Here is a 16,753-nt window from a genome sequence, read left to right on the forward strand (position 1 = left end):
AACTGCTGTCTGCCATAAAGGTTTATTGTGAACAAGATTCTTCTCACGTAATAAAGGTACTTGCACAATGTCCTCTGTATTTATACACACAGTATATTTGTGCATAGTATCATTAATAACAAGGTAATTCTGTGATAGGCATTCTTCAGCACATTAATTTTGATTATTATACAATTATTTATATAATAACAATATTCATATAATTTTGATTTTTCATACTATTACAATTAGCATAAAGTTAAAGCAAAACCTGTAAGTAAATATGATAACATTACTTTGTTTACATAGTAATCTTATAAGATAAAAGAATGGAGAGCCATAACTACATGGGAGGCGATTAAAAGAAGAAAGCTAATTGGGACATAAATCTATTCTTTGGCACAGTCTCTCAGGTTAAATGCAATATGATGCTTATTCGAAGAGCTATAAACCCTATTACTAAAATAAAAGTTAATCTAGGTTAAGCTATTTAAGAGTTAACAAGATCCACCCTTAAACTTTATCCCTCTACTGCTTCTCATTCATTGCAGGAAGCTTTCTAAGAAGAATGTGCAACTCAAGTCTCCAAATGAAAGTCAAATAAACAACTGTGTGTGTTTAACTAAATTATTCCTTATGCTACCAAGGTATGCTAATCTTTAAGGTCTGACCCACAGCTATACTGAACAGCACTATTGTAGTCATGTGAAAGCCCAATACCTAATCAGAGAGCCTACCATAGAAACTGCTATCAATCATGTGCATGACCAGAAGTGACAACCCAAGAGAGTTTTGTAAAACAGCTCACACCAGCCCAACTGACCACTGCACAGAGTGCAAAGGTGAGGTAGGCAATGCTGCATCAAACTTGCTGACAGCTTTTAGAAAAAAAATGTAAAACAGAGTCTTTAAACCAGAATAAAAAGAAGATGAAAGAATATTTGTACTAAAGGACAGGAATGTGATTTTAAAAGAAATATACTGGCCATTCTCTATTACCTACCATAGCAACAAGAAAGAAACACTTGATTTTATTAAACGCATTTATACTGAACTAGAAGAATAACATCTAGTTAATCACTAAACTTTCCCTCACTTCTTTCCAGTTTCTCCCTTGATAGAATTTGGTATTTCAGACAAATGTATGGAGTAGCCTAAGCTGAAATTTTAGTTCACTGGTATAAACACACTGGTGAGATGGGATTGTGCAACAAGCTCTGGCTTTTTCAAAGAACTAAAATAATGTTATTAATCACATTTTGTGAACAAGTACTTTTATATATAGTATCTCTGACTATTATTACACAGTCTAATTTGAAGAAACAGTAGGTTCTAATAAAAACACAGATTAATCAGATTTATATAGATACAGATTAAACAGATAAATAATTCTGATTATTGAAAATCATTCTTTAAAAAAATCCATCTTGTTTTTTTTTTTCAATGCCTAGAAAATGAATTAAACCTTACAAAATCAAAATAAAGATGAAAGTCTTACCAAGGCTGGAAACCACAGAGCTTTCTTTTTATCCACACTGAAGCAATCCACACACACAACTTTTCCTAATAACTCGTCACTTTGTTTCCTATCATCTTCATCTTCATCGCTGGAAGAGGATGAAGATTCTTCTTCAGGGCTAAAAACCAGAAAAATACTTAAAACTCAAGTATTCAATACTTGTCTATTACAATTACAAGAGATCCAAAGCTAATTGTCTCAAGGGCACATAGAATAATGACTTGAATTGCTTGTTAATTATTTTAGGATAAAAAATTATAAGGATATTATAATAATAGCTCAAACAGTATAAACTCAGAAGTGCATATCTACACAAAACACATGTAAAAACCAAGCAAAATACCACCATGCATCCACACAGAGGAATAAAAAGGCACTGTCAGTGTATTCAAAATGAGAATTCTGCCTTAATGAAGCACTGGTTTTTGACTGTTGTTGCAGTTGTAGATTTGGACCAACAGTACACTAAAATGTTTCTCCTCTTAATTTCTCTATGTTTTCACTTTAACAGCCACAAAGAATAAAAAGCTATTTTAAGACTGGACAAATACCTGAAGAAGAAACATCAGTTATGGAGATGAAAAGCAAAGAGAAAAAAAGTCTATTTATCCTGATACAGTATTTAAAGATGTGCAGTGAAGCATTTCAGCAACTGTTTCAATTTCACATTAAATAATGTGAAATCTAAGTAAATGAGCAAATGTGCAAACACATTTTGATGAAAAAAGGCTTATTGTTCTGTTTCAGTACAAAGTTGCACTTGGTCTTAACCATATGGAGTGTCTAAATGTACAAGACTACTCCAACTAAAACCACCTGCAACTGATCTAAAAAATTAGAAAGTTCAGAGAAGCTATCAATAAGTTTTGTTGCAAGCCATAATACTGTCCGCCTTTTTCTAAAAGCTCTTCAGATACCATATCATGAGAAAACAAAAGGTCTACATGAGGATATTCTACAAAGACCTCACATCAGCTAGACAATTTAATGGGTTTAGTTTGTTTCCAACAGATTTACAATACTAATAACCTATCCATAGAGAAGCTTCTAAATGTAGCTTATGAATATATTTCCATTTGGTATGCCACTTTGTTTTTTTACTTAACCAAGAAAAAAACTCTTGCCTATAATCAGCACTATTTTAAATACTGACTACACAAAGACTTGTTTTAAATTCTTGCATGCAACAATACATGCAAAACTGGCTTGCATTCTGAGTGCTAAACAACACTTTTCATACAGTTCCTGTTTTTTTAATTGGAAGCCTGAAAATACAACAAAAGTACACAATCACTGAAAGATTCAGAATGGAATACAGACAGTAGAGATATAAAGAGATGTTAAACTTACATATGATTGGATCTCCTCCCTCTATTTGTTTTCTTTCCTATAACAGGAGTCCCAAAGTGTTCAGGATTTGTGAGAGGAAGCTGATCTAATGTCTGTTGAAATGAAAAAATACATATAAATAGACACAATAAAAAAATCTGTCATATGTTATTCTCCAAACCACAAATTCAGAGATAATGGAAGAAAAATCTTTAAAATGATGGCATTTATAACTGAATCCAGATTTAGCATTAGGGCCCCTTCTTTACACATTTAACTCTGTGGTCCTAGAAGGTATCCAAACCTTCAAAAGAATGCATTAAGCAGACAATAAGCACATCTGACTATATAATGTACATAAAAAGATGAGTAGCTTTTCAGGAAGCTAACACGTTCACATACATCTGCTCACCAGTGCAGAACTCCTTACTTAAGAAGAAATAACCCTAATTCCAAAACATGAACTACTTGAAATTTGCTACAACTGTCCATAGCCTTTAATATATAAGCCACTTTTAAGACATGAACCAGCTTTAAAAATACTGGTACCTGTCTTTAAATGAACAACAGCAACTTACAACTTGCATTTTAGAAGTACAGATTTTTAAGTTTGAGATAATATGAATTAAGACTTGACTCTCTACCGAAAATCCAGCAGAATTTATATATCCAAAGATGTACAATTTTTTTCATGCATTGTATTTTACCAGTGCTTCAAGATCATTTTCCATATTAAGCAAAGGCAGTGTGACTGCATTTTTTGTGTGATCTACAATCTAGCTTCTTTTATAATAGAAAAATGAAAAATATTAAAATTGATTTTGCTTCTTATTTTACACAATGTGATGACATTTAATTGTATTTCTTGTTTTAAAAAAGAGATAGACCCTATAGACTGCATTTTACATAATCCCCATATTTAGTAACATGAATGTACATAACACTGAAGACAGGGACACTAAAATTATCACGTTTAGATTTTTCTGAATAAAATCTGTCATACCAAAATTCTTCAGTTACCTCGCTTTCAGCAAAATGTCTTTCTCCTTTTAAACACAGGGAAGAGCGTCGGAGAGTCTTCTCATCACCATCATCAAATACTGTCACCAGGTGAGAAGGGACACAAAGGGAGAGAAAAAAGAAAATTACATTTCAATCAGGATATCAGCAATTCATTTAGGTGTCAGAAAGAATAAGATATATATTCCTGCAGCCAGGCCTTAAAACAAAGCTGTACCTGGATCCTGCTGCCGATCTAGTAAAGCATTTGCACAGTTCAACCAAATAATGCAATCATAAAATGAAATCTTTGGTAATCATTAGTTGAGCAGATAGTTCATGGATCAGGGCACAAAACTAAAAATCAATTCAAGCTAGAACTGAAAAGAAGTGTTTTTGAAGCAGTTTCAGGTTTTTTGCAGAACTTTACTACAGTATAACCACAACTCTGACAATACTCAAATGGAAGCTATGCTTACTATACAGAAACATAAATGGGTATTTTGAGAAAAGAAGTTTGATGTTATAAAAAAAAAAAATCAGCATCTCTCTCCACTGACTTCAACTTTACAGTGGTATCAGATTAAGCAAGATGACAATTGTCAAAATGCAATCACGGAAAGCAGCTGACAGAACTGCAGAGCTCCTGATTTTTACTTTCTGTTACCTCTGCAATCACTAGGTCAACTGGAAACAAGTCTGTAACACAACTGGCTTCAGCTACATATGTTATTCTTCCAAATCCTGAAATGCACTGCACAAATACAAGGTGAGCTCTTCAGAAGCTGAGAAACTCATCACATAAAAAGTAAGTTTTTGTCAAGTCTTCTACATGTACTTCAGGGCTGAAAACTTGATGACAAGTTTTAACTCTTAGGCTATGCTTGTACTGTTCAGTGAGACAAGAACTGATCTATCTCCTCTTCCCTCCCCAAACAGTGATAACAATTATACAGACTCCACGCGGCAGTGACCTTGAAGATTTTTGCAGGCACAGAAATAACCCCAAGATCAGATTCAAATGTTAAAAGTTTCAGCAATTTGAAAGACTCTTTCACCACCATTCAAATAGTCTCTTCTGTCTGCTGGCAGTAGTGGCAAATCTGATTCTGTTCAGTCTCACTAGAATTCAATCATATGGTAGACAGAAGACTTAAACACTTTCACAAGTGCATTGAAATAAAGAGTTAGGAGGACGACTGTCAATCAGCAAAAGATGCCTCCTAAAATCAGAAAGATTAGGTTTCAGACACTTCTAGTTTCAGAGCATGCTGCACTCTTTTCAACATTTACTAATACAAATAAAAATACAAAATAGCAATGAGATGCATCAAAATTCTTGACAAGTATTTATTTGATATGACAGTAATTTTACCTAGTTCCAAGAAATTTTCATGCCTTTATAAAATCCAGCATTGTTCCTGAACAAACTTCCCCTTGTGACTACAATTTTCCAACCTATTTTATAGTACAGTAATGGTTGAATACAGTTTAGTGTTAAAATATCAGTTATAAATGCACAACACTTCAGAATTTGTTCAGAAGTGCAAAGGGCAAAAACTGCAAAGAAAACACAGGTTTGAAGCTGCATCTGAAATGGTCAACACTTAATTAAGCCTCCCTTGGCTAAGTGAAGTAGAAGGCAGCAGGTTCCTAATTCAGTTTGTGTTAATTAACAGTCTTCTTACATAATGAGAGATTAGATAAATAAATAAAATAATCTATCCACTTCCAGGGATAAGCTGACTACAACAGAGGTAAAACTATTTGGAGCTATGTAGGTGGCCACATTATGTATCTTATGTGGTAATCTGCTTGTGGCCTCTTCCCTGTCAGAGGGATTCTTAATCTTGTTCCATAAGACAAATGCATTCAAAGGAAAAACTTTAACTCCCTGAAAGACTTGTGTGGCCATCACAGCACATATGGCTGTAATGCACACAACATTCTAATCTAATGGAACATCCTCAAAACAATCTACTGGGCAGATATATAGGAATGCAGTGCATCTAAAAACACTCTGACACTGCAAGAAAGAAAGAAAAACTTAATGTAAATAAACCCCATTGTGAATTGTGAGTGAAAGCAACATGAGAAGTGCAGAAACGGACAAGGCTACTTTTGAACAGGCACAATTCTGCATTTTTAGTAAACTGAACAATTCTATGGGTTTGTTGTTTGTTGGGTTTTTTTCCCTCATAGTGAAGACAGAGTTAAAAAAAATAACTTAAACTTTATAAGGACACATTTAAATAATGACAAAACAGTACCTAGTCAGCAGGACCAAAATACCTTGAACTATTAGAGAAATTTTTATTGGACAGGTAAAAAAAGCAAGGAAGCCATGCATTTCTACAACTGTGCTATATTAATTTTAAAAAGGTAAGCCAACTCCTTTTTAAAGAATATGATTTAGGTTCATGTCTTTGGTAGAAAAGTAGTAACGCCAAGAAGGGCACATAAATGACCTTATGTACAACTTCTATTATTAAGATGTTGTCTGAATAGAAGACAGACAGGAACGGTTTTAAAACAAACCTGACCATAATTTAGTGTTAAGAGTTCTCAAGGAATCCCAAAGCAGTTACTTTATATTCCACTTGGAACTGCTGCAGTGGCATAAATGGTCTCAACAACTTCTGGAAAGATGCTACTTCAGATCTACCTGCCCCTTCACAAAGTTTTTGGCCAAATCACAGCAATTTTCACATCATTCAAAAATGCAAGTAATTAAATAGTTCTCAGTGACTGCCAGGACCACATCAGTACATCTTAACTAGCAGAGTTAGCTATTCTAATATCTAGTAAATGGCAACTATCCCTTGAAGAAAGGCTTTCATTCAGATCTGCAAAGTTGTCAATGTTGGTAAAGACAATTTCAGCCTCATTCCATTCAACCTCCTGACAAAGATTATTCTAATCATCTGCTGCTAGACTCACTCTTCTCTCAAAGTGCATGACACAGACAGCAGCTGTGCTACTTTCACCAATTCTGCAAGGTCAACATGTTTTTGTCTACTTTCATCTACAAAATATGGTTTCCGGTCTCAATTCTTACATCTTTCTATTTTTCAAGTTTAGGATTTTGGACAGACACCTACTTTGACTTACAAAATGCAACTCTGTGACACCTACATTTACAATTTGAAGGCCTCCTATCTTATTTTTCTTGCTGAATTGCTAGTCTTACATCTTCACCAAAGCATAAACATTTATGTAACATAGATCTAATACCACCTATGCCATATTGGTTTTAAACACTCTCATATGTGGACCACTTCAACATTAATTATCAAAACAGTATCTGAAATGTTAATTCTTCTCTCTATACATCAAGGCTCACCCCATCCTAACCTGGTCTCTCCTTTAGTCATGAATTCTACTTCAACAGGAAAATAGATATATATTCTACAACACTTGCCTGAAAAGTTTTGTCTAAACTTACAGCTCCATTCCTTTCTAAAAGCATCATGACTAGGGGAACTCAGTTCTTCCCTAGCTGTTCAACATCACTTCATCAATAAAAACCCCTGATATCTCAAAGCAACTAAGTTTCAATCTACTAGTATATAGCATCAAAGAGCAACTCCACGCATATAATGCCTTTAAAAAATGCTTAAAGAAAAATAAAAAGCTGTATTTGCCTGTAGGTATGTGAATACGTCATCTAAAGTCTTAAATGTCACATCAGAAAAATAAGGAAAACAAACAGGAAAAGATAAAAAAACCCACCACAAAACAAAACAGCAGCTGTTTTCAGGATTACATCTGGGAGTAGGCAAAAGTATTGCAACTTGTGTTCTAAAAGCACTTCTTTTCCTTTAGGGACCTATGGCAATGTATTTTGCTTCAGAATATGACAAAAGTGGCCAGTTACAGAGAAATTCACTGTATCTTTACTTGGGATCCCAATTTCACATTGTCAGGAGTACAGTTTCTTACATAAACCCAAAATAACAAGCTTAGTTTGGGGTTCATTTTTGTTTTGTTTTTCACACCAACTTTGAAAACCATGTCTAAAGACATGTTTAAGACACATCCAAGTCACAGGCCTATTTTAAAGCCAGGAGGTTTAGTAAAATACATAACTATTTCTCTTACCTACAGTGTACCAACTTGCATCAGTTAATTTGTTGATAACTGCTTCCTGGTATGTTCCATCTGGATTCTTCACTTCCACAACAGTTCCTACCTACAACACAAAAATCACTTAGCACTGGAGAGCTTCCAAAAAAGGCAACTGACATTTTTCTATTTAGCAAACAGAGTTTATTTCTAACCTATTTCTACATTAAACATACCATACTTCTCCAGTTTCACTTGAATATATTTATATCATTCTAAAGTTCTTTCATTCCTCTAAAATAATCCAATTAACTGAGATGATTATTTCCTGCCAGCAGGTGGGGAACAAGAACCAATTTGTGTGATGTCATTCTCTTGTGTAAAAACTTGCCCATCAAATCCTGTCTTGAGTTTTCCAATGCAGCAGTGATTAAAAATCAGAGGCAGTCAAGCTTCTTAGCTTTAAGGTAAAAAAAAGAAGAGGCTTGCATTAGCCTCAGTGTTGCAACCCTCCCATCTATAAAGGAAAACATGAACAGTGTACTAACTTTAGCTTTGCAGCACTACCTTTTACTCCGTGATCCTGTATGGCCTGTATAATAAACTGCATATACACTTATGCCAAATACTGCAAAAGAATTCTTTTCGAAGTGTTAGCAAAACATGAAACAAATTTATTACCTTCAAGGGACCCTTTATGTGATCATCCTGCACTTCCACTGTCGAAGAATCGTGTCTAAAAGTTACCTGAAAAAATAGGATTCAACTGACAATCACTTGATACAATTGAGCAGTACAAGCACATGTGAATATCACTAGTCCTTCTTTTAATGTTTACCCTACAGTTGGTCACCATCATCGTTCCACTGTCTGAAAACTTTGTATCATTCACATATTTGAGAAATATGAGACAATCATCAAAACTCCTAATATTTCTCCTCTTTCAGAACAGTGATAAAACACAGCTTGTCAATAATATTTAACAGCTGGAAATGATCTCTGCAGTTCTCTTAATTATATTGCTCTGGTACCACAGCAAGAAAGAAAATACTTTAGATACTTCTGTGCATAAATAAACATTTTGACACTTTGAAATCAAAGTTTTAGCACCTATATGTAACCCCACATCATATTTCGGTTTGGGTATTTTTTTTGCTTCTGCTTATTAAAGCACACTTCTCTCACTGTCAAGGTGAAAGACCAGTAGGGAAAAAAAAGTATAGGAACACTGCTGTCAACTAAATAAATGAGCAGCCCAAACAACCTTTCATTTATTGTAAGCCTAGCTTATACACTGTCAATTAAGTGGAAGCAAATATACAGACACCTAATTTTTCACTATTTCCAAACTATTCTCCCAGGTCACTGATTCTGTCTTCACTCATACACATGCTATCCTCAGGGGAAAAGTTTTTCAAAAAAAAAGGAGACAAGAAGTCTGGAAACTCAAACTTAGGTTTCAGTTATCTGTATCAGATGTTACCATTTCACTCAAAATTAACTCGGTCATACTGAAAGATCTTCCTGTCAATTACAGATGGAGTTTTACTTCCACTTCGGTTTTAAAATGCAGACAGACAAAACCACTTTGTAACCTGAAAGCCAGACAAAGGTTTTAGGCTAGGAATTAACTGAGTAAAGAGCACCCTTCTGAACTTCAGCCTGACTGATACAAGGAGGGATTTATGTAGAAATCAGAAGTTCAGATACAAAGTAATTTGAAACCTGTGGTCACTACTGGCTTCTATGAACCATCCAGTATATCAATTCTGATTTAGAGACATATGGTTTTATTTACTTTCTGTAATTACCTTAAATGTACCTTACAGCAAAATGGAACTATATCCAAAATCATGACCCGGACACAGTATACTATGATGGAAAGTAAACAAAGCAAATGGCTGTTGTGTATTTTGGAATTATTATTGTTATTTTTTCCTTCAAAAGATACCTTGAGGTTTTGACACTTTTTAGGGAGAAGACTTTTTATATTGCCAGGTTCTACTTCTTGAGATACTCAAAATAATGGTTACTAACAGAAATAGTCAAACTCCAAACTGAGTGTGACAACACTGGCTTTTCTTGAAGCTGAGAAAACTGATGTCAGTATTTGTTAGTGTGGGTTTTAATTCTCACAACATTTGTAAGTGTGGATTGTTTCTATCACAGGTAAAAGATTAGGACAGTAAGCACATCATTGACCTGTTCGGTTTCAGTTGGAATTTCCCTTTTCTTTGTCATTCTGAAAGACAGTCCTGATAAGCTCTACACAGCAGATGCTTCTTCTGTTTAATAAATATCTACAAAGAAAACAGTTTCTTCTGAAGCTTCTGTTGGAGGCTGCCCAAATACAAGTGGGTATGGATAATGGCACTAACTGTTTAGGAGATGCTGTCAAAACAAACTAGTTTAAATAGCACTTCAAGAAAAGTTATAAAAGATTCTACGAAGATGCAGACTACCACAACACTGGAAGTCTTGCCCTTTAGTCAAATTTGTACTGCCTTCAACACATTTCACAAGTCCAGGCAAATCTTAAGTTTCACTGCTTTCCATGATAAAGTCTGTAATGTAGTTACAGTACTAGCATAGAATCCTTTGCCATGTTCAGAACCTGCCACAGACTGCTAATCTGTGAAATGCAGTACCTGTGGATACCAAAATGGTAAATACATAGTGCTTGCCCTAAATTGGATTAAGCTATACTGATGATGAAGGACTATCTAGAAAGCTGAATTTGACAGAAGAAAAGCAGATAAAATGAGACACAATTAAATGTATTTTACTTGCCTAAACATAACATATTCCATATTGAAAAAAAAATGTTGACATCCTTTCCTCAACAGAGCATTCGGGTAGAAAATGTAAATGAAAGCTTCAAGCTAAAGCTTCACAACTATGTTATTAAGTTAATTGATGTTTCTTTTCCTAGAGTTCTAGGAGACTAGAGGATGAAATATACTGAAGCCAGAACAAACTGTTAAGCAAGTGGAAAATAAATGCAGCAGATAAACCACCAACATTCCAATAACATACACCTCATTACAGGACTACTGACTAAAGCAAGTAATAAGGATAGCTTGCATGTGGCAGAAAGATTTTTTGATAAAAATCAAGACAGCACTGCTAAGTTTAGGGACTTGATGTTCCTAGCACAGGAAAGGCAAGATATTCTTACTACAATCACACATAAGAGAAAAACAAAATCTCAACCACAACAAAACTCTACAAAGCAAAAACAGTACTGGGCCTTAACTGTCTCTAAGATACACAAGCAACAGTGAGGACACACATGCAAACTTGAATCCACAGGGCTTCAGGTACAGCCTCCACAAGTAATGCAGAACTACATATCTACTTCATTTAATTTCACGATCTTTCTGCAAAACACTGCAGTGACCAAACTGCAAGTAGTAAGCCCATAAGAAAATATCTGTCAATGAAAAACAACCTTATGTGCAAGTTGCCACCCGAAAGGTAGGCTGAAAAGCCCTCTTGGAAGCTGAAAGGAGTTAAGATTTCACTGATCTACACAATTCCTGTGCTTAAATAGTGATACTTAACATCTGAAACACCAGTATTCAGTCACTTAAACTCCATGGTGCTACAAAGTTCACAGAGCAGCTGATACTTCGAGTTACGATAAAGATCACTAATTTGCTTTGAAGGCTTTTTTTAAACGTCACATTTAAGACTAACATCACCTTAGAGTTAGCATTATTATCATGTAAATGACAATGGTCCTTCCCACCAAGGCTTTTGGAGTTAAGCCGGTTCTCCCCCTCTTCCGGAGCACTCCAAATTCCTTTTTTCTCCCACTCCCCCCTCCCCGGTTTGAATGGGAAGGAGAAGGCACGAAAACTGCTTCCCCTCCCCGCCCTGCAGGCTTGGTGGGGATTAACAGCAAAAGGCACCTTTCCACACGTGTGCTGACTCATGTGGAAGCCCACGCTGGAATCGTGCTGGTGTTTGGCTGGGGTTTTGCACCCAGTATAAATTGGCAAATGGTCACTTTGTCTAGAAAAGCACAACACAGCCAGGGAGAAAGCGCAAGGTGCGTCCTGCCCTGAAAGAGCTGTCGCCTGGACAGGTTCCTGCCGCGGCAGAATTCCTATTTTGGACGGCTCTTACCTTTTTACGTAGCTCCCAGTTTTACACCATCCCTGCTTTTGGGCGGTTCCGCCCACTTTAGCATCATTCTGTGCAAACTTGGAACCTTGGCAAGTCCTGGGATGCGCTTGAGAGAGCTGCCAGCAGCACCCGGACCCGGCTACTCTCGGGCCGTATCACAGCCAGCTTCCTGGCTGCCATTCCGGCCTGAGGAGACCCTAGAAGTTTGGCTCTCCCCTGCCACTCTTGAGGCAGTGTCGCTTCCATGAATCCCTGGCTTGTGGCAGCCGTGTTTCAAGACATTTCCGAGTTTGGCGGCTTTGCCACTCGCCTTGGGCTTCTGCCGCATGGATCCAGACTACTGGATATTGTTTGCAGCCTCAGAACGCAGTCAAACCGCAGAGAAATCCAGCAAGGGATCATCGTCAAGTACCTATCTCACCTCTGTGAGTAAAGCCTGCTGTTCCCTGAATTCTCTGCTCAGCCTGATTAATAGTGGACTAAAACTGTGCTTATAGCTTAGCCTTTTACATTTCCTGACTTCCTAAATCTCTAAATTTGTTCATAACATCCTTTGAAGAATTCCTGATTTGATTAGAATCTCTAAATAAACCTAAACTAGTTTAGTATATAGTTTGGGGGCAGGTTTTCAGGAAAATAAAATAATTCTAATTTTGTAATTCCTGACTTGCCCACATTAATTCCCTGCCTCCATGACATTCTCTCATACATACTCTAGGCAAAAATTTGCCACAGCATATGGGCTTAATCAAGCAATGCATGACAGTTTATAATGGAGGCTCTTAAAAGCATAACAGCTTGTAAGTACTCAAGATTCACAATTTTCACTATGATTTACAGTAGACAGAAGAAAAATCTACTGCCACTACTCTGTTGAAGAGTAATAATTTCTTTTCTTGCATGCGTTTGATCCTTGCTCTGTTATATTTGTGTATGAAGGTTAAGAGGCAAAGCAGAAAAACAGGACCTGCTCTCAGATTAGAAGCTCTCAGGACAAGATTGCCCAAATAGAAATGTATGGCCATTTTGCAGTGCAGATTTTCTATGTAATGAAAAACAAGCCAAAATCATAGAATCAACCAGGTTGGAAGAGACCTCCAAGGTCATCCAATCCAAATATCTTTATTTCTAGAAATGATACTTTAAATTTCCAAGGGATATTAAAATGTATCTCGTGTAACCCCTCTTCACAGTTTTTATTTATACTTCAAGTATCCTAAATTGATTCATTCAGAAATTAACTAGCCATTATAGACATTAGGCAAGATCCTCTGCTTGCTGTTCTGTAGGACTCAGTATGCCAAGTCTCTGTTGGGAGACAGCAGGGTTTCACATTATTGCTGATGCATTATATAGTTGCTACTGCCAAATGGCAGTGACCTGTACTCCTGAAGTGAAAGAAACCATATTAAACCTACTTGGAGGAGTTTAAGCCCTTTTAAACAACGTTCTGATATATATAAGCCTATGTTTATCATATCTTGATCAGCTACATTAAGATCTGCCTATGGCACTGAAGATTACAAAGACTGGATGCAAGCAGATGATAAAGCAATGAAAGAAAGAGAATGCCTCTAATTGCATAGGGGTAACTCTTCCCAGCAAAAATAAACCTACTATTATTTCAAAGACTGCACTGCCAGTCCCCAAGGAAAAGACAACCTCTTAATTGCCTCAAGATGACAAGTTTCAGGTTGTGCTCTTTTTAAACAGTGATGACTTTCCCCACCCTCCCCGCAAAAAGGTGTTTGCAGGAAAACCACATACCTTGACTTTGACAAGTCTTTTTGCTGTCTTGATCTTGGCTTCACAGAAGGCTCCTCTATACTTTGCACTCACATCAGTGCCCACTGTGAGATAGGGAGGCTCATCAATAGCCTGGTACAGAAAGGAAAACAACTGGGTTTTAATAACTAGCCACTCGCCATTTAGCTGTCATGGCATCACTAGCTTTTGCAGACAAAGCATTATAAAAAAAACAGCCAAATAAAGCCAAACATAACAGCATATGAATATCACAGCAGGAGAAACACAGCATGCAAGACTAACTTTATACAATGACTATCATAAGTATAATAAACCTGTACCACAGTTGTCTGCAACAAGTACCACATAAGCCTCCAACCTCTGCATCACGTGAAGATGATATAGCAGACAGGATGGCTGGTCCTGCTGCAATGGTTAAGGTCAACCAAGTCTTCTACCTTTCCTTCCATTTCCTCAAAATCTGGTAACTGTCATGAAGACAATGGTATTTACTTTCCTCAAATAATTAAGGTTCATTTTTCACTATTAAGTAGAACCACCTTTTGCTTTTTCAATTTGGAATGAAGTGAATTATTATATAGGCATGTGCTCACCAGAAGAGCAGTCTGAGTGACAGAAGACAGTAGGAAAAAAAACAGTAAGACAAATGTACAATGAAGCTGAAGGGCCTAGACAAAAGACAAGGTATTAAATTCACAACAAAAGGAAGAGGTGACACCCAAGCAGGGAAATAGGAAATAGAAAAGGAGAGAAGTAAGTGAGTTTTAGGGTAGTAGGAGAATGCAGGTCAAGTTAGTATGTAGAGCCAGCCCATGAAGGCTCTACTCTGTTCCTTCAAGGAAGGTCCATCTTCTCTCACACAATCCAGTGTAATCTTGGCTAGAGGATTCTAGATAACTGAACCACCTATCACCTCACACAAAGTCAGAAGAAGAGAGGCCAATGGTGACAACAAAAAGGAGTGAGGTATGTTTCCAACAGTTGTGAGCCTCCATGCAGCTCTAAACAAGAGCTGAGAAGAAAGATGTATGTTCCTGTCTAGGCCCACATCATGTTTCTGTACCCCTACAGATTCAAACACAGCCTACAAGAGGCAACTCTGGCACATCCAGGCTCTGTGCATAAAGAAATACAGAGACAACCTCCTTCACCGGTCTCAGAGCAACTGTTCAATAATGAGGTGCTTGTGTTCAGCATCAGATAATTCCCACTGTCTGTTTCCAGCTCCAATACATCAAAAGTGGAGGTGTGCAAGTATCTACCCAAATGCTTCAATGCAAGATTTCTCAGAAATTTAAGTTTTAACAAAGTGTCTGTGATTCTGAAATTCACCCCCTCCTTGCTTGTCTAACTGTGTGAATATAATTGCCTTCAAGGCAGGTCAAAATGTTTTTCCTACTCCACCTTGAAGGATGCTGAAACAGTGACTCAGATGGTGATAAAGTTGGTTTTGCTTAGTATTCTCAGTAGAATGTATGAAGCTGTAGTTGCTTCACTCAAACCTAAACAGGGGAAAACCCCAATGTATTTGCTTGCTTGCAAAGTCAGTAGAAACTCTTAAGATAGAAGTGTCCCCTCCTGCTCTCCCCTACTCTTTACTGAAGTAACATCAGCATTACAACATTGACAGTCTTACTTGTCTATCGATCTTTCAAACTTAAAAGAAAGCAGAGTACTATTACCTTTACAAGGCAGACAGATCCCAAATGGATCTACATAGATGCACATAGCTAAAATTCTATACACAAATACTTCAAGAGCTGGTTGTGTCAGTATCAGTCTATACCTCCCTATACAGCCACACATATTACCTTAAAGATCCACGCATAATATTCACTCACTGAAAATAATGCTTTTTCTACACTACTACTGCATATTAACTAAAACCCCCCAAACGATCTGCAGTAGTGGGAACCAAGACAATCTGCAGCTCTAGTCTTTGGAAGTTTATGGAAGAGAACATGCACATCAACAATCAAGCTTTAACACAAAACTTTAAATTCTTACTAAGAACATAACCACCAATATTAGTAATTATGTTACCACTATTCTGTCTTATTTTAAAAGCTTTTTTTTTTTTTTCAAAAAGAACACCAATTGGAAGAATGAACATCTGTAAGAATTGATTTCTGTTACTACTGCTGCAGAAGTTTATTTCAATTTCTAGCCTAAATCTCCTGGTACTACTTTTGCAATAGCTATCTCTATCTACTGAAAGTACTATATCATTGTAAATAGACTAACTTCAAAGAATAGCAAAAGGTACAATACAATACTTAGCACTGTAGGTATGTTTACTGAAAACACAGTACTACTGTGGCTTTTGAAAGGAAAATTTATACTGATTAAATAAATTTCTTTAATTACCACTATGAACAATTGTGCATTTTAAAATAACTACATGTAATCTTCAGAGGATACACACTAATCTTTTTCCTGCAATTTTATTATTCCATTTGAGCACAAATTATTTGTTGGATATTTCCCCCTCCCACAAATCACATAACTGAACTTTTCAAAACACTTCCCCTCATTGTGATTGATAGTATCAGTGTAAAGTAGTAAGTCAAAATAACTAGCAAGACATGATGCATCATAGAGAAGACAAACCAGAAAAAAAGTGAACAGTAGTGATCAAAGTCTGGCATTCGCACCAGATAATCCTCAGCACAACTTTGTCATTTCCACCAATTCTAAATTGCTTGTTTGCAAGCAGGTTTTATTCAATTCCACCAAAACCAGAGATTAAAAATAAGTACAAATATATTTTCACCTGTTACTCCTTCTCTGCTTTGTGCTTACATGATTTAACACACATCCTTACACTCAGAGTTTATGTATCTTTGTTTATTTAATTCTGGCATGCTTTTGCAGGATTTTATTCTTTCTCTGCTCTTTCAGTACAGGTTATAAGGAAACAAAAGGTATGATAAAATGCAGGTAACACCTGAAAATAATTCAGTA

General features: G+C 36.3%; 1 protein-coding gene across 2 annotated transcripts in view; it reads right to left on the reverse strand.

Annotated features, from left to right (window-relative positions):
* The window catches only part of ARID4B (AT-rich interaction domain 4B), an 83,622-nt gene that overhangs the window by 41,373 nt on the left and 25,496 nt on the right, over nucleotides 1-16,753 (reverse strand). For both annotated transcript variants that reach the window (XM_064158563.1, XM_064158561.1), the window contains exons 3-8: nucleotides 13,790-13,900; nucleotides 8,573-8,638; nucleotides 7,928-8,018; nucleotides 3,848-3,927; nucleotides 2,849-2,940; nucleotides 1,478-1,616 (exon numbers count right to left, since the gene is read on the reverse strand). In XM_064158563.1, coding sequence (XP_064014633.1) covers nucleotides 1,478-1,616; nucleotides 2,849-2,940; nucleotides 3,848-3,927; nucleotides 7,928-8,018; nucleotides 8,573-8,638; nucleotides 13,790-13,900 — 579 coding nt within the window. The remainder of the gene's footprint in view (nucleotides 1-1,477; nucleotides 1,617-2,848; nucleotides 2,941-3,847; nucleotides 3,928-7,927; nucleotides 8,019-8,572; nucleotides 8,639-13,789; nucleotides 13,901-16,753) is intronic.

Source organism: Pogoniulus pusillus, chromosome 18 (genome assembly GCF_015220805.1).
Source record: "Pogoniulus pusillus isolate bPogPus1 chromosome 18, bPogPus1.pri, whole genome shotgun sequence".
Lineage (NCBI taxonomy): Eukaryota > Metazoa > Chordata > Aves > Piciformes > Lybiidae > Pogoniulus > Pogoniulus pusillus.